At 44.8% G+C, this 24482-nt stretch overlaps 1 protein-coding gene across 1 annotated transcript; it reads left to right on the top strand.

The window, feature by feature from the left end:
- The first annotated feature begins 924 nt into the window (after positions 1–924).
- RFC2 (replication factor C subunit 2) lies at positions 925–18986 on the top strand. The gene is made up of 11 exons (XM_066576765.1): positions 925–1058; positions 2427–2496; positions 4022–4063; positions 4144–4250; positions 8503–8604; positions 12751–12851; positions 12957–13114; positions 14315–14380; positions 15467–15547; positions 16947–17060; positions 18760–18986. The coding sequence occupies exons 1-11, from the start codon at positions 967–969 to the stop codon at positions 18868–18870; spliced, it is 1044 nt and encodes a 347-aa protein (XP_066432862.1). The 5' UTR covers positions 925–966; the 3' UTR covers positions 18871–18986.
- The last annotated feature ends 5496 nt before the right edge of the window (positions 18987–24482 follow it).

Below are 24482 nucleotides of genomic sequence, written 5' to 3'. Positions count from 1 at the left end.
GTACATGCTCTACGAGCACGTACAACCCCCTGTACATGCTCTACGGGCGCGTACAACCCCCTGTACATGCTCTACGGGCGCGTACAACCCCCTAAACATGCTCTACGGGCGCGTCCAACCCCCTGTATATGCTCTACGGGCGCGTACAACCCCCTGTACATGCTCTACGGGCGCGTACAACCCCCTGTATATGCTCTACGGGCGCGTACAACCCCCTGTACATGCTCTACGGGCGCGTCCAACCCCCTGTATATGCTCTACGGGCGCGTACAACCCCCTGTACATGCTCTACGGGCGCGTACAACCCCCTAAACATGCTCTACGGGCGCGTACAACCCCCTGTATATGCTCTACGGGCGCGTACAACCCCCTGTATATGCTCTACGGGCGCGTACAACCCCCTGTACATGCTCTACGGGCGCGTACAACCCCCTGTACATGCTCTACGGGCGCGTACAACCCCCTGTACATGCTCTACGGGCGCGTACAACCCCCTGTACATGCTCAATTACATTACATACGAGCGGCGTTTATACGCAGAGATAGAAACGTAAAAGAATAACACCAGGCAGCCAGTGTGTGCCGGCGGGCAGGGGGGTATGTGTCGCATGCGGGCAACAGTCACTGAAATACGAGGCGATACTCCTGGCCAACGCTGCTTTTACCACACGTTTGTGTGAGCCAGCCTAATATAGGGGGCAAATACACCCGTGTAGATGAGCCCAAGTTTGAAGGCCACCATAAGGCTGATGTGGCCCTCGGTAACATGAGTTGGCCCCCTGCTGCAGCGAGCAGGGACTTCCGGTTATTTCGCCTCACACTATCTGGGCTCACATCGTGCTACTGCCGCTAGAGGGCGCGCTAGTCGTCCCTAGAATACAATGTACAGCGGCAGCTGCAGCCTATGGAGGCGGCGCTGTGCTGACGTGCTGATGACGCCGCAGGCCCGTGTGGCGGGAAATAAACATGGAGGTGGAGGACGCGCAGCCCGCGAGTAAGGAGCCGCAGCACAATGTGCCGGGAAGTAAGGGGCCGGCCGCAGCGTACGAGCTGCCCTGGTGAGTGTGAGCGTCCCCGTCAGGCAGGATGGCGGTGTCCCGGCCAGTCACTAGGGGGCAGTAGAGGAGGCGGCTGTGCTATGGGGAGACCACTTCTTTGGCGGCCGTATCCTCTGCAGCAGGTCCCTCCATTAACCCCTCGGTTCCCGGGGGCTCCATTTATTCGAACACTTTTTAAATGTGGAGCTGAATGACATATAAAACCAGTGATGCTTTTCTGTCCGTGCGACTGGTGCCCAGCCCCCCTCTGGTGCACAGCCCCCCTCTGGTGTGTAGCCAGCGGCAGCCTGGTCAGCACTACATGGCCACCAGCGGAGGCGTCACCGCACCCCCTCCTGGCAGCTGTGCCCACCTCTTGGGCGCTAGGAGTTTGGCGCTGTGGCACTGCAGTCTCTGATTGGCAGGCAGCAGTCACCTAATTCCTGCGGGGCTGCGGACGGCGAAGTAATACTTGTATTATTATTACGTTATTTGGCTCTAATTTTCAAAAGTGAATCTATAACTGAATAACTGCGCAAATCTACGTGTTGGGCCACCTTCCCACGGGCGAGCGCGATGCCTGGTCAGAAACAGTCTGATGCCGCGCTCGCCAACATGCGTGCTTCCTTCAAAACGCCTCCTCACCTCTGTGAAGCTGCGATGCTCAGGTGAGTTTCACACGCATCAGAAGATCGCAAGTGTTTCCCACCGACTTCCTTAGGAGGCATCACATCACGCGGCATACGATGACTCTAAGGTCCCGTCGAGAACAATGGCGTTCCGAGAAAACGTCCAGAGATAGAACACGCTGCGGTTCTTAGGCTGCCTGTCCGCGGACATTTTTTACATTGCGTTCCCCCGGCGATATACCGGCCACGGGGTACGCAGTGAGCGCTCTCCATAGTGTTGCTATGGAACGCGCAGCCACCCTGTCAATGAGCGGAGAATCCTAGAATGCTCATTCGCCTGACAGTCAGTTGTGTAAAGGGAGCAGGCAGCTGACCGTTCAGTTCCAGCAAGTATAGAAATGCTGACTAGGGAGACGTCCCGCTGACCGATTGTAGTAGTGATCCCCCATGAGCCCGTTCTCAGCTGGCGTGGAAGAAAATGAAACAAGCGCCAATCGCTGTGTGTGAATTCGCACTTCTTATGTCGGGCCAAGAGCCTGGCTGGTCTGAAAAGACCATTGGGCAGCAGTAGGCGCACAATGTAGGTGAAGAGGAGGAGCTTGCGAAATGCCAACCTGTGTAGGGGTATCTGTAGTATTGGGCATGTTCTACTACATCTCCACCGCCGTGTTACTATCAGTATGGGAGACCTATGGACAGACAGAAGAGCACATAGTAGACTATTGCACCAACCTGACGTATACTTTCTTCTTTTACCCAGGGTTGAAAAATACAGACCAGTCAAACTAAATGAAATTGTTGGCAATGAAGAAACAGTGAGCCGACTGGAGGTAAATTATTTACTTTTTTTTAATATAGATCCAAGTCTGCAGTCTCCCAGGGTACTTTGAATTAACGCCGTACAACATCATGTAATTACTAGATTTTTTTTTTCCCCCAGCTTGAGCATTTATGGCATAGCCACAGGACGTGCCACAAATGTCTGATCAATGTGGGTCCCACCTCTGGGAGCTGTACGGTGTTTTTTTTTTATGGAACAAATGGCACCGCCGACTCCACTTTGTTCTGTTAACCCATTAAGGACCAAGCACAGTGAATCTACGGTGCTTGATCCTGGGCCTTAATCCCAGTCAATAGTTAAAATACAGCGGGGGGGGGATTAAAGCGTCTACTTCTGCAATCAACCAGAAGCAGGAGAGGTTGTCAGTTGTTAGTCACAGCTGATAACCCATAGGAGAGAGAAGTGGTTTTTAACCGCTTCTGCCTCCTCCTTTCTTTAGTACACAGCGCTCAATAAGTGCTATGTGCTAAAGAGTGAAAGCTTCTTTCACTACGCAAGCCAGCAGTCACATGACCGCTGGGATCCCCTGGCACAGCAGAGCTGCAGGGTCCTGATCAGCTCTTTCGTTGACTTTCATTGACATTCCCTGTAAATAAGGCTCCTATGGATGTTCCAGCTACAGTGGAAAAATGTGAAACTTAAAAAAAAAAAAAACAATTTACCCCAGAGGTCTTATATGATGTCATGGGGGACATAGATAGTAAAAAACATAATTGCGTAAAAAAAGTAAAACTAAAATAAAAATGCATACGTAAGAAAGAAAATAACCCAAAAGCGACGCCAACTAAAGCCGTTGCTGTAATCCAAAACCATAGATACATATCAAAACGTCCAAAACAAAATGAGGAATTTATTCCCATACTTTATTTTAGTGTAAATATGCTAATTAAAAAAAAACTATAAATGTTAAATTATTTTTTTAGTCCCCCCCCCCCCCACAAAATGAAAAAAGTTAGTGAAAAAGATATTAAAAATCAGCCTATATGTCACAGAAAAAAACGCTGCAAAAATAATTTTGAAAGCTGAATGAAAAAAACAGGGCAGTTAAACCACCATATGGGTAAAATCCCTAAAAAGCATCTGGTCCTAATAGTTAAAGAAAGGAAACCTGAAGGAACAGAAGCAAACTGTGACCTGTCCTCTACTTTTTTTTTTGAAAATTAATTGAAATCCATGGGTGGAAAAAAGGGAAATGTTTGTTTCCGATTTAATTCTGTTTCTCCTCTCCAAAAATGGAAGCGAGCCAGAAAGCCCTAATACTGGTGTGAATGCGGCCTGATTGTGTGTGACGTACGTGTAGACAACCTTAGCAGATAATTCACTCATGTTCAGGTGGATTTCTCTTCAGCTTGACTCTTAACATGACGTGACATCGTGCTTTATTTTCACTTTGACTTACTTTACAATGGGTTTCACAATAGTTTTTTAGTGGGTTTAGAGAACTCTGTGCCGCGCTATCACAAGCTAGGTAACATTTGTCCCATCAGCCACTCATATAGCATCTCATTTGCTAGGTGTTCGCAAGAGAAGGAAATGTTCCAAATATCATCATCGCCGTAAGTATCCACATTTCATTTCCAGATTGAAGCAATACAAACGTTTTCCTCTAGAGTAATCCGCTTTGTCCCGCCTGCAGGGGCCTCCAGGAACGGGTAAAACAACAAGTATTTTATGCTTGGCACGTGCACTTTTGGGCCCTGCACTAAAAGAAGCTGTTCTGGAGCTCAACGCCTCAAATGATCGGTAAGTTAAATATCTGCACAGTCTGTCCATAGAACAGAATTAGGAGATATATAAACAATTCAGATAGGCAGTTATGGGGTTAATCTGGTTATCGCTGTTTTTTGACGGCAGACAGTGCAGGTCCCGAGTCTGCAGCAACACCTTTTGGCATTGCTGCTTTAGGGCTCATGTCCACGGGCAAAATAAGAATTAAAATCCGCAGCGGATTTTAACTCTTCTCCTGCCCGCGGATCCGCACCCCATAGGGATGCATTGACCACCCGCGGGGTAGATAAATACCCGCGGATCGTCAATAAAAGGGATTTTTTTTAAAAATGGAGCATGAAAAAATCTGGACCATGCTCCATTTTCGTGCGGGGGCTCCCGCGGGGACGGCTCCCGCGGGCTTCTATTGAAGCCTATGGAAGCCGTCCGGATCCGCGGGAGACCTAAAATAGAAATTTAAAAGTATTTACCCATCCGGAGCGGACCGGGAAGGTCTTCTATTCCTCACGGCCGGATCTTTCTTGCTTCGGCTCGGCGGATGTGCCCGGCGCATGCGCGCGGCACGCCGGCGACGTGCCGAGTTCATCCGCCGGCCGAAAAAGAAGATCCGGCCGTGAGGAAGAGAAGACTTTCCCCGCCCGCTCCGGATGGGTAAATTCTTTTAAATTCCTATTTTCAGCGCTCATGTCCGCGGGGCAGGAGGGACCCGCAGCAGATTCTCCATGGAGAATCCGTAGCGGGCCTGATTTTCCCCGTGGACATGAGGCCTTAGGGCTCTCACACTGGTGGAATATTTCTGCAGTACGCACTGTAATCTGCCGCTGTGGAATTTTGCTTCAAACCTGCAGATTTTGGTGCAGAATTAGGCTATTTTCATTTTCACGTCAAAATCGACACAGAGGCTGTAGAATTTAATTACTTTTGTGGTGCAAAATGCAGAAATATTCCACTCATGTGAAAGCACCCTTAAAGATCCTCCAAGAGCAGGTTGGATCCTGAAGGGAAGCATTTATAATTACTTCTGACTCCCCTCCACCCCCTTTAGGCCTCATGTCCACGGGGAAAATCGGGCCAGCTGCGGATATGTAAAGCAGATTTCTGCTGCGGATGAGCTTAAAATTGTATTTTATTGCATGCGGATGCTGCACAAATAGGGATCAATAGGGGCCATCCGGTGCGTGATCCGCACTTAAATGGAGCATGTCACGTTTTTTTGGGTTTTTTTGCGCACATGAAATTTTTAAATCCCTTTAAAATATCATCTGCGGCTATTTATATAACCGCTGGTGGTCAATGCGTTCCTATGAGAAATTTTACATGCGTATCATAAAATATATTTTCCCTGAGGACATGAGGCCTAAAGTCTACATTTATGTATGCTCTGCAGTGAATAGACAATGTTGCAGCCTCTATTGGACACTACACTACCATGGCTGAAATGCTGGCTCTTGGAGTACCTGGATCAGCTCTGCCAGTAAATATTGTCATGACGGATGCTGTAACTCCTGTAACTGGGCCTCATATGGTACCATAGTTACAATGGAAAACTGTGCAAAAAAAAAAGCACCAAAACGTTTTTTAATCTCCAAGCATCAGCTCTCCAGAGTGCCCTGCATTCTTTGCATTCTGTTACTGCTGATGGGGAAAGTTTGGTAATCTAATATATGGGCAGTTAAAGTGCTGTACAAAGGTTTTAGGCAGGTGTGGGGAAAAATGCTGCAAAGTAAGAATGCTTTCAAACATAGAAGTGTTAAGTTTTTTTGGCAATTAATAAAATGCAAAGTGAATGCACAAAGGAGAAATCTATCTAAACTAAATCAATATTTAGTGTGACCACCCTTCGCGTTAAACTGCATCATTTATTCTAAGTGCACTTGCATAACGTTCATGATCATCATTTTCATATGTAGGTTGAATAAGTCACTAACGTAAACAGTGATGCCTGTGTAGGAGGCTTAAAGGGGTTGTCCCGCGCCGAAACGTTTTTTTTTTTTTTTTTTCAAACCCCCCCCCCCGTTCGGCGCGAGACAACCCCGATGCAGGGGTTAAAAAAGAACACCAGACAGCGCTTACCTTAATCCCCGCGCTCCGGTGACTTCTTACTTACCCGGTGAAGATGGCCGCCGGGATCTTCTACCTCCGTGGACCACAGCTCTTCTGTGCGGTCCATTGCCGATTCCAGCCTCCTGATTGGCTGGAATCGGCACGTGACGGGGCGGAGCTACACCGAGCCCCATTGAGAAGAGAAGACCCGGACTGCGCAAGCGCGTCTAATTTGGCCATTAGACGGCGAAAATTAGACGGCAACCATGGAGACGAGGACGCTAGCAACGGAACAGGTAAGTGAATAACTTCTGTATGGCTCATAATTAATGCACAATGTACATTACAAAGTGCATTAATATGGCCATACAGAAGTGTATAGACCCACTTGCTGCCGCGGGACAACCCCTTTAAAACTGGGTGGGGAACCGCTAAAACTCTGCTACACAGCTGAGGTTGTGGAAGACAGTTTGTCCCAGATCATACACTGTGGCAAGACTGAGCACAGCAGCAGAACGAGCAGCGGGTGCTCCGAAATGATGAGTCATAAGGTGAAATATATAACGTAAGGCAGTTTGTTCTCTGAAGCGCTGGAGAGCGGTACAATGATGAGTGCCTGCTGCCAACAGTGAAGCTGCAAATGGAGTTAGAGATTTGCCCAGGATTAATGGTGTCAATGCTGGGGAATACAGGCAGATGCTTATCCATCAGGGAAGCATCTGATTGGCTCTAAATTTATTCTGCAGCAGGACAAACTGACCCCAAATATTCAGCCAATGTCATTCCAGCATACTTGCGTTTTCAAAGTTTTCTAAAATATAACAGGTTTCTCCCTCTCGTTTGCTGCTGTTTGCAACCTGTTTCATGACTAGAAGGTACAAATCACCCTGTCTCCAGCTTTGTCTGTTTCAATCCATTTACATGCAGGGGGATGTAGCAAGCCTAGTGTTGTGCCAGTAGTTCACTTTCCTGCACTTGGCATGACTTCCCTTGTTGCATTGTTCTATCTCTGGTCCAATCAGGGAGGCCATATCTGAATGTCCACCGCTCTGCTCTCCCAGAATGAGTCGGGCATTTTAGCCAAATGGTTAGTAAACCATGTGTGTGTACACACTCCCAGGATAAGCAGATCCTGGGGACATTGTTATCACACTGTCTGCAGATCTGTCAGCCTGCAACCTCCTGAGTGCATGGCAGTTCCCCTGTGAAGATGGCTTCTCCCCCATTGCTAAGGAAATTGTTGTTGCTACATAAACGCTGTACCAAATGACACAGTGGATTACAGAGGAGCTGGAAGGGAGACCCCCAGTGCTAGTCACTTCAAACATGATTTATTGTGGTAAAGCAACATTTTTAATCCAAGTATATTAAAGAAATTATGAGATGAATGCAAGGCTGTCGATTAGCATATGTTGTCTAAAAAGTTTGTGCCCATTTTAAGAACTATAGTGTAAAGAACAAGGGGTCCTGGAGGTGATGATATGACTCCCACAGAGCCATACATCATCAAGTCTGTCTGGGATCACATGGAGAGACAGAAGGATTTGAGCACGCCTGAATATCTGTGGTTAGTTCTCCAAGATGTTTGAAACAACCTCCCTGCCGAGTTTTTTTCAAAAACTGGGTGCAAGTCTACCTAGAAGAATTGATGGTCACACCAAATATTGGTTTAATTTAGATTCCTCTTTTGTTCAGTCACTGTGCATTTTGGTAATTGACAAAAATTATCACTTCTATTTTGAAAGCCTCTATACTGTACCGTCTACTTTTGCGCAGTTCTGTGTATCACTATAGCTTTCCAAGCAGAGTTAAGAAAAAAAGTAGCCGGAGTGCTGTGCTAACCAATGGAACTCCCAGACACGTTGGCCACTGACTGCTGGATTCCCCTGCCCCACACTCTGTAATTGCACAGTGGTCTCCCCACCCCTTTCCTCTTCTTTTCGCCCTACGGCTCACACTCCCGAAACTGCATAGGACCCATTTTCCACAGAAGGAACAGTGAGTGAGTGCTGTCATCTGGGGCGGGGGAAGGGTTATATGTGTATCGGCCCATTGACTATATGACTATACAGTGGGATACTTTGGGGATATCCATGTGCCATTGTCTTGTTGTATATGTAACAGTTCAAAACACTGTGGATGCCCCCCTTACGTTATCTGTTTCTGCTGAGGCTAGGACACTGCCTAGCATATGTGATAATTGCCTTTTTTCCCTCCCCTTTAGAGGCATTGATGTGGTGAGAAATAAAATTAAGATGTTCGCACAGCAGAAGGTTACGCTTCCAAAAGGTCGGCATAAAATTATCATCCTGGATGAGGCTGACAGGTATTCATTCAGAAATGTGTATTTATTGTTGACAATGCATCACATATTTTGGTTCCCAACCATGAATGAACAGTATGACCCACATCAAATTGGAAGTATTTTAGTAGCTTCATGGACCTCTATAGCAGCTCTTAAGGCTCTGCTAAAAGAAAAGACACAATGTGGTCCTTTGCATTAACCCTTTTTCACAAACTAAGGTTGTTAGATTTACTTTAGTCATTTAGGGGTCTTGTCCACATCTGGATAACTAGTTTTTGTCGAAATTCAATCCATTTGTACCTTTCCAACACCATTTAAGAAAAAAAAATGTTGCACTAATTTGCCTTTTTTCATCTCTTGCTGTCACTAAACCCCACCCACTTTTTTTGAAAAGTGTCTAGAAGTAGGTGGGGTTAATGACAGCTGTCAGGACCTTAATTGGTCTGGCTATTTTATTAAATATCATGCTAGAAAATTGTGCAGAAAACTGCAAATTGACACCTGATTATGGCAAGCATAAATTTCATTTTCTGGATTAAAGAACACTTAAGGTGCATCAAAGGTCTTGGGTCCTCTGGGAAATTCGGGCTCGCACAGATTCCCCGTGCAGAATTCCGCAGCGGGTCCCTACTGCCCTACAAACATCAGGCCAAGAAAATACATTATACTCATCTGTCCAGACGCTGCAGGTCTCCCCTCCATCGCGGCCGGATCTTTTCTTCGGCCCAGCGGATGTGCTTGGCACGGCGGCAGTGTGCCGCAAGCATGAGCCGTGCACGTTTTTTAAACTCCTGCTTTCCCGCGGACCCACAATCCACAGATATTTAATTACCTGTGGTTGTCCAATGACTCCCTATGGGCACAGATCATGCGTACAGGAGACCCACGCGGATTTAATAATTCTATTTTGCCCGTGGACATTGGGCCTAAGTGTACACCTTTTAATACGTTTTGGTACATTGTCTTTCAATGTGCTTGAGTTTAAATTGAAAAAGGTGAGTGTCTCTCCCCCCCCCCCCCCCTTAACCCCTCAGTGGCCAGCCCATAGTGTTTCTATGTCCTGCCCAAGTGGGCTTCAATCCCTGAGGACGTAAAAACATGCTTCCTGCAGGGATTAAAGCCCCGTGGGCTATGGACATGACAGCTCCATGCTGTCGGTGCCCGCAGGTAGCTGACAGCATGGAGCTGTCATCCTGGGCTGTGGGGAGTCCCCCCTGGCAATGTGATCGGCGCTATTCAGTGGATAGCGCCAATCACATTTAAGTGCAAAAAAGTTAGATTCAGCTGCCCCCATGGATCATATCCATGGGGGCAGCAGAGAACACTCACCCCCGTCCTCCGTGCTGTCCCCCGCTGATCTGGTCCTCTGGGACCAGACGCTGGCCGCCTGCGCATGTGCGCCAGGCGGTATTATGTCAGCCGCATGTGCAGAAGGCCCGGGGCCGCAGGAAATTTGAAATTTCCTGGCTCCCGGCTTTTGAAGGTAGCCGGAAGCAGGAAATATCACCGGGGAGCCCAATAAAAATTTTTAATCTCCTTGCTCCCGGCGACCAACAGTCGCAGAGTGCCTGGAGCAGTGACCGGTGCCCTGGTTGAGCGGTCCCTGGTCACGTGATAAAAAGGTAGTCATCTACCTTAGGCAAGTCTCACGTGACCGGATAGAAAAAGTGGATTCTGCATGCATTTGAACTGCGGTAATCCGCATATCAATCAAATGTATTGGATTACAATTCCTCTCAAATTAGCGGGTCAGAATTACGTAATTACATGCAGAAAACTGAATGCAGCATGTTCTATTTTACCGCGAATATTTGTGACATAGAGCCCATTGTGCTCTATGATCACAGATATCCCCGCAGCCCATACGTAACTGCGTTGTGTACAGGCTGCTGGTACCCGCGTCATCGCTGAGCAACGGCGGGGGAAGTATAAACAAAGGTGTACTGCGCATGACTCTTTCCATTATAGGCCTAGCCATGTGTCCTGTAAATAGATTAAGGCCACAATGGGTGTGTTTCTGAACACGGGACAAGTCTTCATTCCTGTGTGTGCTGTACAAAAAAAACATGTTTTTAAAATGCCACAATTGCCAAAAAAATGAAAATCGTAATTTTTTTCCTTCTGCTGTGCTTAGATTCATTCAAAAACTGTGAGGTCAAAATACACAGTACACCCCTAGATGAATTCTTTAAGGGGTCTAGTTTTCAAAATAGGATAATTTCTGGGGGTTCTCCATCATTTAGCCGTTCAGTGGCCCTACAATTGTGCAAGGTGGCCTAAATCACCTTCAAGCAAAATGTCTGTTCCGAAAGCCACCTGCTGCTCTTTCCGCTGTGGATACGGGCGTAAGATTAGGGCCACAATGGGTATGTTTTTGAACACGGGACAAACATGGGTATCCGTTTTGAGGTGCAAGTCTTCATTCCTATGTACGCTGTATAAAAAAACACTGTTTTTAAAATTCTACAATTGCCCAAAAAATGCAAATCGTAATTTTTTTGCCTTCTGCTTTGCTTAGATTCAGTCAATTACTGTGGGGTCAAAATACACAGAACACCCCCAAATGAATTCTTTGAGGGGTCTAGTTTTCAAAATAGGGTCATTTGTGGGGGTTCTCCATTGGTTTGGTCACTCAAAGGCTCTACAAGTGGGCAATGGGGCCTAAAACACCTTCAAGCAAAATGTCTGTTCTGAAAGACACCGACTTCTCCTTTCAGTTTGGGCCCAGTTGTGCATACGAACATAATATTATGGCCACAATAGGTATGTTTCTGAACACAGGACAAACAAGGATATCCATTTTGGGGTGTAAATTCTCATTATAATGTGCACTATAGAAAATAAAAATGGCTTTAAAATGACGTATTTGCAAAAATGTGAAATTTTATTTTTTCTCCTTTAAATTGCATTAACTCCTGAAAAAAACCTGTGGGGTCAAAATACTCCTGACACCCCTCAGTGAATACATTAAGGAGTGTATTTTTAAAAATGTGGTCATTTTATGAGGGTATCTATCATTCTGACACCTATGAGCCTTTGAAATGTTGGCTTGGTGTAGGAAAACAAAGTGTTCCTCAAAATGTTGATAAGTAATGTTAAATCTAAATGGGTAAGAAAAAAAACCGAAAGCTTTTCAAAAGTGCGTCCAGAATAAACAGATGGAAATATATATCTTATCAAAAATGTGTACAGTATGTTTGCACATATTTGGGATATTACAATTGAAAATGTGAAAAAATGACTTTTTTAAAAATCCCAATTTTGGTGCTCTTAATAAAGATACACAAATTATATTGGTCTATTTTTACCACCTAAATGAAGTACAACATGTGGCGAAAAAACAATGTCAGAATCACTTGGATATGCAAAACCTTTACGGAGTTATTCTATGTTAAAGTGACACATGTCATATGTCCAAAATTTGGTCTGGTCATTGTCCCGCGCTGAAACGGGTTTTTTTTTTTTTTCAACCCCCCCCCCCCCCCCCCCCCCTCACCCCTGTTCGGCGCGAGACAACCCCGATGCAGGGGTTAAAAAAACACCGGAGAGTGCTTACCTGAATCCCTGCGCTCCGGTGACTTCTTACTTACCTGATGAAGATGGCCGCCGGGATCCTCTCCCTCGGTGGACCGCAGGGCTTCTGTGCGGTCCATTGCCGATTCCAGCCTCCTGATTGGCTGGAATTGGCACGTGACGGGGCGGAGCTACACGGAGCCCCATTGAGAACAGAAGAAGACCCGGACTGCGCAAGCGTGGCTAATTTGGCCATTAGACGGCGAAAATTAGTCGGCTCCATGGGAACGAGGACGCCAGCAACAGAGCAGGTAAGTGAAAACCTTCTTATAACTTCTGTATGGCTCATAATTAATGCACAATGTACATTACAAAGTGCATTAATATGGCCATACAGAAGTGTATAGACCCACTTGCTGCCGCGGGACAACCCCTTTAAGGCGCAAAAAGGCTTGGTCACTAAGGGGTTAAGAGGGAAAAATAATTCCATGCTTCTTGTCTGATATGTAATGGCAACCTGGGTAGTCGCTTACCCTGCCAACCCCTCATCCTGACCCTGGTCTATTGGCTATAATTGCTACTCGCCACGAATTTTGTTGTACCCATGAACTTTAAGCATTGTTGCTAAAATGCTTTGTGTTTCTTGAAATGCAGCATGACAGACGGAGCACAACAGGCTTTAAGAAGAACAATGGAAATTTACTCCAAAACAACACGCTTTGCTCTGGCCTGCAATGCCTCTGACAAAATTATAGGTATTTTCCAAATAGTATTAAATGCTTTGAAAGTTTTATGTAGTTTCTGTATTTAATTTGAATTATTAAGCTGTTCAAATTTTTTTCTCTTCCCATTTTCCCCAGAGCCTATCCAGTCTCGTTGCGCTGTTCTCCGGTACACAAAATTAACTGATGCACAAGTTCTTGCCAGGCTGATGACAGTGGTGGAAAAGGAGGATGTTCAGTGTACAGATGATGGTCTTGAGGCCATTGTATTTACTGCACAAGGGGACATGAGACAGGTACTATATTGAAGATTATACTGTCTTGAGTGCCTCCCAATTGGCAATGTCACAATTCTGTCTTAAACCCATAATGATTGTTAATACAGCAGTCAACAAATGGCCTTATTACTGGGCAGCATCGAAAGCCTGGCATGGATGTCAAATGCTGGGTATTAGCAGGAGCCCAGCTGTCTAATGATACTTGTGCTCCTGTTCCAAATCTGGCCACCTAGTCCCTTAGGTGCTGCGGTCATTCTACCCCATTGGCCCCACCCCAATGCATTGCTTTGGCAGCCAGCTGGAGCCCTAACATTGGCCTTCATGTCTATCGTTTACAGAAACCTATTAGGGTCTGCCAGAGACAGGGAGCTAATGTTCCACCTGTCATTGTATAATTGACAAGTATAGTACACTGCAATACAGAGGTAATGCAGTGCATTATGCTTGATCAGTGTAACTGAAATTTCAGTCTCCTCTGGGACCAGAATAAAACATGAAAAAAGGTTAGGTGATATAGAAAAAGAAAATTAAAAATTCCATCCCTTATCTAAAAAAAATTTTTTTTTTAGACTTAAAAAAATTCACAATCCTAGCAACTGTATCAAATTATTTAACCTGGAAAAATAAGCCCTCCCCCGAAAATAACCCCTGGCTACACGTTGGCTCCTCTTAGGAATTAATTGGCTGCAAAAGCCTATAACTCCCTCTGCACCACAACTGCTGCAGTTTTTATTTGTGATAGGTTAAAGTTAAATTTTCTAATACATTTTATGTGCTTCCACTTCAAATGGCTTTTCTAATTTCTGTACAGGATATGCCATAAATGTCTGCTGGGCGCAGATCCCAACTATTTTCAGAATAGGAGACCGCTATTGCAACCTGCAGTTACAAGTGTTGGCCACTACGTTGCTTGGAGCAGTTTCCGCTCCATACTCTGTGTTGTGACATTGACAGTGGGCGCTGATCAGCTGGGCTCCTGAACCGCGGACCCCAGCTAATCAGCTATTCATGACCTTTTCTGAGAATAGGTCATCAGTAATATTTCTCTGGAAAACCCATTTGAAAGTGAAATATCATATGCCTTTATTTTATTAATTTTTTTTGTAGTTTGGAGATTTTGGCCTGCTTCTCTGATCTTTATATTTGCATCCTTTGCTTTTCCATTATGGTTTATTTCTTGTACATTTATTTTGTGCTGTGTTTTCCCCACTCCTCTAGGCCTTGAATAACGTGCAGTCCACACATGCAGGATTTGGAGTTGTAAATAGTACAAATGTATTTAAGGTAGGTTTTCGATTCCCTAGGAAAATATGCAGAGAAATCTAGAGCTTTAGTACCAGTCCATGTTTTGCTCTCCTTCTATTCAAATGTTTTTCAAGCTCCAGTTTTCATGACCCCAGCCCCCAACAGGTAATGTTTTCAGGATTTCCTCAGTATTAGGTCGGGTGTACGTTTTGTCGTGCGTCGACTTGCACCTGAGGGGTTTGCACACAACTCGCATTGGATACCACATGTACACTTGTTTGTGTGCTGTCCAATACATAGGTGGCCCACACATTGACATGCATTTGACCATTGGTCCGCATAAAAAAAAGAAAGCGGCGTGGATAGTTTTATAGGCTATAATGGGTGCATGTGAATTACCACAGACAGCACACAGACCCAAATATAAATATGCTAGTACTTTGGAGGCCTTACACTGGTGATGTCAGTGCCTCAGAGACATAGCCACAGGTGTCTTCTTCATAGAATATCTTCATGACCTATTGCGGGGTCGTGAGGACTAGAGTATAGGAAACCCTAATTAAAATAATTTCATTATATATCTTTATTTGCAGAAGATCCTAGCTGTATGTCTTAGGGCTCATTCACATTTTTTTATGCATGGAAATAAGCGATTTGTTTACAGGTGTTTAAAGAAGAAAAAACCCTCAAGAAATCCCATTGATTTAATGCATAAATATGCAGGCTTCCTGCGTATTTACACAAACCTATAGATTTCTGTGCGTAATATGCAATAAAATGGGGCATGCTGTGCTGTTGGTTTTTTTTTTTTTTTTTTCACGTGACTGAAAATTGCATGAAAAATACGCAGCTGTCAATGAACCCATTGAAGACAATGGGTTCTATTTGCCACGTATTACACATGTGTGATTAAGCCCTAAATGTGTGTTCACATGTAATGGATTTGGTATAGATTTTCCACAGTGGAAAATACATGTCAAAATCTGCAACATCTCATGCAGTCTTTGATGTGAATCTACAGCATACTTTACCCCATCAATTGAACTAGATTAAACCCCTGGATTTATTAAGAAACTGGACCCTAACCTAAACTCTCAAGCTAAATAACTACTTTGTATCATTCAGGTTTGTGATGAGCCTCATCCTTTATTGGTGAAAGAAATGTTGCAGCACTGTGTGAACGCAAACATAGATGAAGCATACAAGGTGTGTTTTATTTATTTTCTTTTTGTAATGTACATATAGTTTTTATTAGCGTTTTTTTTTTTTTTACCGAGTTAACGGAGTTTTGTTGTTTAAATGGAATGTGACTGTAAACTGTACTTAACTCCTTCACTTCTGAGTCATTTCCCATTATTTTTTGAGTTTGCCTTCCAACAGCTATAACTTTTATTTTTAAAGTCGACACAAGGATAAGTTGAATTTTTTTTTTTTTTTTTTTGCACCACATAATGTACTGAACTTTTTTTGATTACTTTGTAAATCATTTTTGAGAGGTGGTAGAACCAAAAATAATGTAATTCTGGCATTGTTTTTATTTTAGAGAGTTCACGGTCAGAGATAAATGTGATATTTTATTAGTTTTGACTTATGGATGCAACAATGCCAATTATGTTGTGTTTTTTTTCTCTCTCTGGATTCAAAACAAATTTTGTGTGTGTACACACACACACAGAGACGCACAGAGACGCACAGAGACGCACAGAGACGCACAGACGCACAGAGACGCACAGAGACGCACAGAGACGCACAGAGACGCACAGAGACGCACAGAGACGCACAGAGACGCACAGAGACGCACAGAGACGCACAGAGACGCACAGAGACGCACAGAGACGCACAGAGACGCACAGAGACGCACAGAGACGCACAGAGACGCACAGAGACGCACAGAGACGCACAGAGACGCACAGAGACGCACAGAGACGCACAGAGACGCACAGAGACGCACAGAGACGCACAGAGACGCACAGAGACGCACAGAGACGCACAGAGACGCACAGAGACGCACAGAGACGCACAGAGACGCACAGACACCCCCCCCCCATAGGGAACTTGAGCCTGTGCTCATTTGGCACTGGTACAGTATACTGCAATTTAGATGCGTCTTTAATGTAAATGGAAACCATTAACAACTAGACTCTGGACTAACAGGGCAATCATCAGTACCCCACAGTCATGTCACAGGAGGGCCAAGTGGGCGATGCAGTATTGATCATGGTATCTAAAGGGTTAAAGTGCTGTAATCTTAGTTGGCTCCAATTGCAACTTTTCCCAGCCGTTTAACATGCTAAGTATAGAGCAGACTCTGCTAACCTGGACCACTTTGTACATTCCCCGGTGCTGGAGTGTGTACATGTACGCCATCTTGCATGAAGGGCAAGAAGAGCATGGAGTGTAGTTGAGAATAATAAATGTATGTTATACTGAAGCATTTTGTGCACTTCACAAGGTCTATGACTCTATTTGTGCGTTACACAAATCGTCAGGCAACTAATGTTCATATACGGTGACTACACAAGTTGCACCCTAGGCCCGTGTCATGCTGACTGTAAATTACAGAAACTTTTATATTACAATTAAAATATTGTATATTCTTTTCTAGATTGTAGCTCATCTGTGGAAACTTGGTTACTCTCCAGAAGATATCATAGGAAACATCTTCAGGGTCTGTAAGACTTTCCAGATGCCAGAGTATCTCAAGCTGGAGTTTATTAAGGTAAATGGACCTGTGTGCAGCAGGTCGGCAGACTTCTGTAGACGGACCTATTGTCAGTATTGTATGTGAGCTCAGGTTTAGACGTTCTAGAGCTCAAACAATGCTTAAATCCAGGGTATATTCACACATGGCAGACTTGATGCAGAAAATGTCTGCAGCAAAAAATTGTGTCTGTGTGTATCTATAGGATGTTTCTGCAGCATAGAATTTAAAAAAAAAAACCCGGCTTATGTATGGGACAGATTGTTGCTGCAGAATCTTCTGTAATTGAGTACTTATATATATGGACTGATCATTTTAATTTATTTCACAATTCTAGCTGATTTTGCAGTATTTTAACATAAAATGTATGTAGAATTAGAACGTGTTCAGTTTTGCTGACTGAATTGTTTTGCCATGAGTGTATACAAAACGCTAAACTAATTGGCTCTTTTAAATTCCCCCATCGCTGTGTATATATACACTTTTTATTCAGCATGAATCAGTTGGGCAGTCACATTGTACCTACAAACTGTTAATCTTTATCTTCTGCTAATCAACTGTGGTTATCCAAAATAAACTCTGTAGACCCATGGTCTCCCCTCGTGATTATAATAGAACAGCAGTCACTTGATATACATACCTGACCTACTCTTGTCTGTATCATTGGAGGACATGGCAAGACCTTGGGTATAGCTACTGCCACTAAGAGTTGGAAACTAAGCACAAGATAGGACAACCTCCCAATCCTCACACCTTGTCCTAGGTTCTATAGAATGGATTTCCTTGCATCCTCTATCACTCAGGCCCACAAGTGACAACCTAGTGCTTAAGATTTTTTGGTTCTTTGTCTCACCTCTTGAACGTCCCGTGATCTTACTGTGTCCCCCAATGACAAGGATGAGAAAACAGGATTTTTGTTACACGCTGTAAAATTCATTTCTCGTCACATTCATTTGGGGGAAGGACTCAATTGTTTTTGATAGCTGAAAATCCTCTTATAGAGAGGGAAAAAAAACAAAAAACCTTAGTCTGGTTTTAGTTTTTCCTTAGACCTGTGATTTCTTGTAATGGTGTGTACAAACTGATTTAACTCGATGCCTGTTGGAGGGATGGACTCTTCTTGTGCTTAATGTCCGCCTCCTAGTAGTAGCAGTTATACCTAAGCTCTAGCAGTGTCCTTCAATGAAGGTGACAAGAAATGTGTTTATGGCCTCAAAAATCCAGTGTTTGTCCATAGTTTCCAGAATTATAGCTCAGTGTTTACGTGTGTGTATATATGGGCATCATCCTAACTACTGCAGCCCTGCATTCCCTACAATTATTTCAGCAGTTGTGGTAAAGGGGTTATTCAGGGACTTTTTGTTCCAAAAACCTGCTCGGCCCTCTGTACAATCATAAGATATGCTCATGGGCAGTAGCAGAATGGGAGTGGTGGGGGAAATGAGCCAAATTTCTTAGGATAGTTGGCGACACTTTTGCGTTGCAGCGGGACAACGTTCATTTTTGTTGCTTGCACCGTCACACAGCCAAAAATCGCAGTGCCGTTATTACCATCAAGTGTAATGCACAAAGTTACTGCCTAGCTTAGTGTTTAAGGAAAAAAGGCGTTTTTGTTTTTTGTGTGTTTTTTAAAATTTCTCTAGCATTTTATCTTGCAGGAATAAATTGCCCATAAAATGTAATTACCTGTGAATGCTGACTTTTATCTATGTTTTAGGAAATTGGTTACACGCACATGAAAATTGCAGAGGGTGTGAATTCTCTACTACAGATGGCAGGACTCCTTGCACGGCTGTGTCAGAAGACGACGGTGTCTACCAGCTCATAGTTTTGTTTTTCAGTACGTCTGTTATATAGCTGTTGATCGATACTAATATTTTGAGTTTTTATATATGCTTTATTGCTGTATAGTGGACATCTTCATAAATATTTTCACTCTTCAAATGTATAGTTGGGTGTATTTTTTTTTTATTTTTTTTTCTTTTAGTTAACATATTTATGTACAGTTGCAAAAAAAGGTGAACGCTTTGGAATTACCTGCATTCATTACTATTGGGGAGGAATGGTCCAAGACTCCTTCCAAACATTCATCTCCACAGAGATTCAAGCTTCTGAGCATGGTAGTTCTGTAGAAACTTTGGGTAAGGATACAAGGAAAGAACAACAGAAAGGACACCATAGTAGGCATTTACTATAGGCCGCTTGGACAAGCAGAAAATATTGATGAACTCTTTTTACATCAGATGGCCAAGCTCTCAAAAAAGCATGACATAGTGATCATGGGAGATTTTAACAGATTCTGCACCCAAATATTCTGTAAAATCTGCACCATTATAGCATGCTATGGAAATCATTCACACAGTACAATACAGTTCACACAGCGTGTATTTGTCAGCATATGGATTTTGAAATCCACATTTGGGAAAAAAGAATTGACGCGTCAGTCTCTGTACCGGAAACCATGTTGGGTGGTCACATGAGAATATGTCCTTGGGCTAAATCCACATGTGGATCCACATGAAAATCCACAGCTGGACTGTGAGATCTGCCGTGAAATAAATAGTTCTATGTCGGAAAAGACACTTTCCTAGGTGGATCTAACCGTAATAAGCCCGTGTGAACAAGCCCTTACTGCTAGTTCTCTCCACATATGACCGCTGATGGCTGGGGATTCCAGCAGGAATAACACTGTTGGCTTATTAGCAAGGGAACCTTCTAACAGGGGTTGTCCAAAGAAGAAATCCACTTTAAGACCTCATGTCCACAAGTGGATTGGAATCTGCTTGCGAATTTCCGCAGCGGGACATCTGCAGAAACTATTTGCGGGAGATCACAGATGCAATAGTTTTTCCGCGTGGATCATCTGCATGGAAAAAAATCCGCAACGCCCACTTTCCAGCCTTTTTCCCACCTCCCTAATTGATTTTAACCTTCAAATTTGTAGGAGAAAAGCGTATAATTAAACCACAAACACGTCCCAATCAGACTCCGGCTGCTCAGCTTTTATTTAACTGTTTAAAGAACAAACCGTTTGGAAGCGGAGAGCCATTAATGGTGAGAACACTGAACGGTTTCATAAGAATACGCTATAGACACGTCTGGTTTTAGAAAAAATGCTTTTTATTTAAGTTGTTAGCATGTTTAATGATTTTAATAAGTATTCTAGCTAAAAACATTAAAGGCGTCCAACAAGTTATCCACTTTCTATGGGATAGGGGATAACTAGCTGATCTGGGGCCGTCCAACCACTGGGGCCCCCACGGATCACAAGAACGGGGGCCTGGTCAGAACCCATATGAAGGAATCATAGGTCGGGCAGGCAGACTGCACTCCATTCATTTCAATGAGAGCACTTGACTCTGGAATATTTGGCACTCTCATTGAAATGAATGGACCACATTGCGCTTGCTCAACCTGGGCTTCCCACACTGCCCAACCTGGGCTTTCTTCATTTGAGGACCGATCGGGCCCCAGTTCTTTTTAATCAGTTGGGATCCCAGCGGTTGGACATCCCCTGTTCAGCTAGCTATACCGTAGATGGGGCTAACCTGTTGGAACTGGAATACCCCTTTTAAAACATTACCAAATTTAAAATATAAATGTTCCATACACACCCTCCCCCCCCCCCCATATAACCTCTCGAACTTAACTTCTAATTCTTTACTACTACATTTCTTATAATGCTAAATTCCTGTAACATTGTGTTCAGAATTGCCTGTTCAGCAACTGCACTACCACAGCCAGACTTGCCGCTGGCTACTCTAGTTAGCAGAGGCTAGGGACCGTAGGTTTTCACCCTTTAACCCCTGTACAGGGATCTGGACTTCGCTGCTATGAATCCCTAGGTTGCACCTCCAGAGTAGTCACTGACGGGTGGAGCAAACAGGCAACAAAGAAAACAACAAGCCCTGGAGTCAGCACTGGGTAATCGGTATAGATAAGCATCAGGACAAAACAGAATCAACAAAGAGAATCGGGATCAGTGAGTAAAACTACTTGCCATGATTGTTGCCCAAGGGCACTAAGGGGGAGCACTATTGCTATTGGCGAGGCACTATTATTGGTGCCACTAAGGGAATGCACCATTACTATTGGGGCCACTATCGTTGGTGCACAAAAATTTTTTGAGACCTTATTACTATTTGGGGCACTGTTGCGATTTGAGCTATTAAGGAGGCGCACTATTGCTATTGGGGCCATTAAGGGGGAATACTATTGCTTTAGGCCCATTGAGGAGGCCCACTATTGCTATTGGGCTATTAAGGAGGTGCACTATTGCTATTGGGCTATTAAGGAGGTGCACTATTGCTATTGGGCTATTAAGGAGGTGCACTATTGCTATTGGGCTATTAAGGAGGTGCACTATTGCTATTGGGCTATTAAGGAGGTGCACTATTGCTATTGGGCTATTAAGGAGGTGCACTATTGCTATTGGGCTATTAAGGAGGTGCACTATTGCTATTGGGCTATTAAGGAGGTGCACTATTGCTATTGGGCTATTAAGGAGGTGCACTATTGCTATTGGGCTATTAAGGAGGTGCACTATTGCTATTGGGCTATTAAGGAGGTGCACTATTGCTATTGGGGCCATTAAGGAGGTGCACTATTGCTATTGGGGCCATTAAGGAGGTGCACTATTGCTATTGGGGCCATTAAGGAGGTGCACTATTGCTATTGGGGCCATTAAGGAGGTGCACTATTGCTATTGGGGCCATTAAGGAGGTGCACTATTGCTATTGGGGCCATTAAGGGGGGGGGGGGCATACTATTGCTATTGAGGCCATAAAGGTGGCGCACCATTCCTTTTGGGCCATTACGGGGCGCTTTATTACTATTGGGGCTGTTAAGGGGGGGGCATACTATTTTTATTAGGCCCATTAAGGAGGTGTACTATTGCTATTAAGAAGGTGCACTATTGCTATTGGGCTGTTAAGGAGGTGCGCTATTGGGCTGTTAAGGAGGTGCGCCATTGCTATTGGGGCCATTAAGGGGGGGGCATACTATTTTTGTTAGGCCCATTAAGGAGGTACACGATTGCTATTGGGGCCATTAAGGGGGGGCGGCATACTATTTTTGTTAGGCCCATTAAGGAGGTACACGATTGCTATTGGGCTATTAAAGGGGTTGGCTGGAATCGGCACACGTGACGGGGCGGAGCTACGCGATGACGCGTACAAGGGGGCGGAGCCAGAACACCGCTGCTGCCGGACCGAGCCGAAGGCAGAAGACCCTTCTGCGCAAGCGCGTCTAATCGGGCGATTAGACGCTGAAGTTAGACGGAGCCATGGAGACAGGGACGCCAGCGCAGGGAAGGTAAGTGAATAACTTCTGTATGGCTCATATTTAATGCACGATGTATATTACAAAGTGCATTAATATGGCCATACAGAAGTGTATAACCCCACTTGCTTTCACAAGACAACCCCTTTAAGGAGGTGCACGATTGCTATTGGGCTATTAAGGAGGTGCACGATTGCTATTGAGGCTATAAAGGAGGCGTGCCATTCCGTTTGGGCCATTAAGGGGGCTCTTTATTGCTATTGGGGCCATTAAAGGGGGCATACTATTCTTGTTAGGCCCATCAAGGAGGTGCACTATTGCTATTGGGCTAGTAAGGAGGTGCACTATTGCTATTAAGGCTATAAAGGAGGTGCACCGTTGCTATTGGGGCCATTAAGGGGGGGGGGGGCCATACTATTTTTGTTAGGCCCATCAAGGAGGTGCACTATTGCTATTGGGCTAGTAAGGAGGTGCACTATTGCTATTAAGGCTATAAAGGAGGCGCACCATTGCTATTGGGGCCATTAAGGGGGGGGGCATACTATTTTTGTTAGGCCCATTAAGGGGGGGGGGGGGCATACTATTTTTGTTAGGCCCATTAAGGAGGTACATTATTGCTATTAGGCTATTAAGGAGGTACACTATTGCTATTGGGCTATTAAGGAGGTGCACTATTGCTATTGAGGCTATAAAGGTGGCGCACCATTCCTTTTGGGCCATTACGGGGCGCTTTATTACTATTGGGGCCATTAAGGGGGGGGGGGGGCATACTATTTTTGTTAGGCCCATTAAGGAGGTACACTATTGCTATTGGGCTATTAAGGAGGTGCACTATTGCTATTGAGGCTATAAAGGTGGCGCACCATTCCTTTTGGGCCATTACGGGGCGCTTTATTACTATTGGGGCCGTTAAGGGGGGGCGGGGGGCATACTATTTTTGTTAGGCCCATTAAGGAGGTGTACTATTGCTATTAAGGAGGTGTACTATTGCTATTAAGAAGGTGCACTATTGCTATTGGGCTGTTAAGGAGGTGCACTATTGGGCTGTTAAGGAGGTGTGCTATTGCTATTGTGCTATTAAGGAGGTGCACTATTGCTATTAAGGCTATAAAGGAGGCGATGGTGCCATTAAGGGGGGGGGACATACTATTTTTGTTAGGCCCATTAAGGAGGTACACTATTACTATTGGGCTATTAAGGAGGTGCACGATTGCTATTGGGCTATTAAGGAGGTGCATGATTGCTATTGAGGCTATAAAGGCGGCACACCATTGCTATTGGGGCCATTAAAGGGGCACATTATTGCTATTGGGACCATTAAGGGGGCACACTAGTGCTATTGCTATTGGGACCATTAAAGAGGCATAATCTTGCTTTTGCGGCCATTAAGGTGGCGTACTATTGCGTTTGGGGCCATTAAAGGGGCGTACTATTGCGTTTGGGGCCATTAATGGGGCGTACTATTGCTATTGAGGCCGTTAAGGAGGCGCACTTTTTTCTATTGGGGCCCTTAGGGACTAACCTATTGGAACTGGAATACCCCTTTAGAACATTACCAAATTTAAAATCTAAATATTCCATAACACCCTCTTGCCGTATCCCACAAAACCCACAACCTTTTACCACCTCCCTCCCCCCATATAACCTCTCAAACTTAACTTCTAATTCTTTACCACCACATTCCTATAGTGCTAAATTCCTGTATCATTGTTGTGTTCAGAATTGCCTGTTCAGCAATTGCACTACCACAGCCAGACTTGGCGCTGGCTACTCTGGGTAGCAGAGGCTAGGGACCGCAGGTTTTCACCCTTTAACCCCTGTACAGGGATCTGGACTTCGCTGCTACGAATCCCTAGGTTGCATTTCCAGAGTAGTCGCTGACTGGTGGAGCAAACAGGCAACAAAGAAAACAAGCAGCCCTGGAGTCAGTACTGGGTTGATTGTTGCTCAAGGGGAACTAAGCGGGAGCACTATTATTAAGGCCATTAACCCTTTCCAGTCCAATGTCGGGCCTGCCCCGACATCATCATTTTCCTCCACAGCTCCGATGTCGGGTCAGGCCCGACACTGCAGTGCAGGAGTGGATCTGCACCCGATCGTCAGGCACATCGGGTGCAGATGCACTCCTGCACTGGTCCTCTTTGGGGACCCCCGAGGAGA

Source organism: Eleutherodactylus coqui, chromosome 1, assembly GCF_035609145.1.
Source record: "Eleutherodactylus coqui strain aEleCoq1 chromosome 1, aEleCoq1.hap1, whole genome shotgun sequence".
Lineage (NCBI taxonomy): Eukaryota > Metazoa > Chordata > Amphibia > Anura > Eleutherodactylidae > Eleutherodactylus > Eleutherodactylus coqui.
Note: the sequence above shows the minus strand (reverse complement) of the source record. Positions and strands in the feature narration are given on the sequence as shown.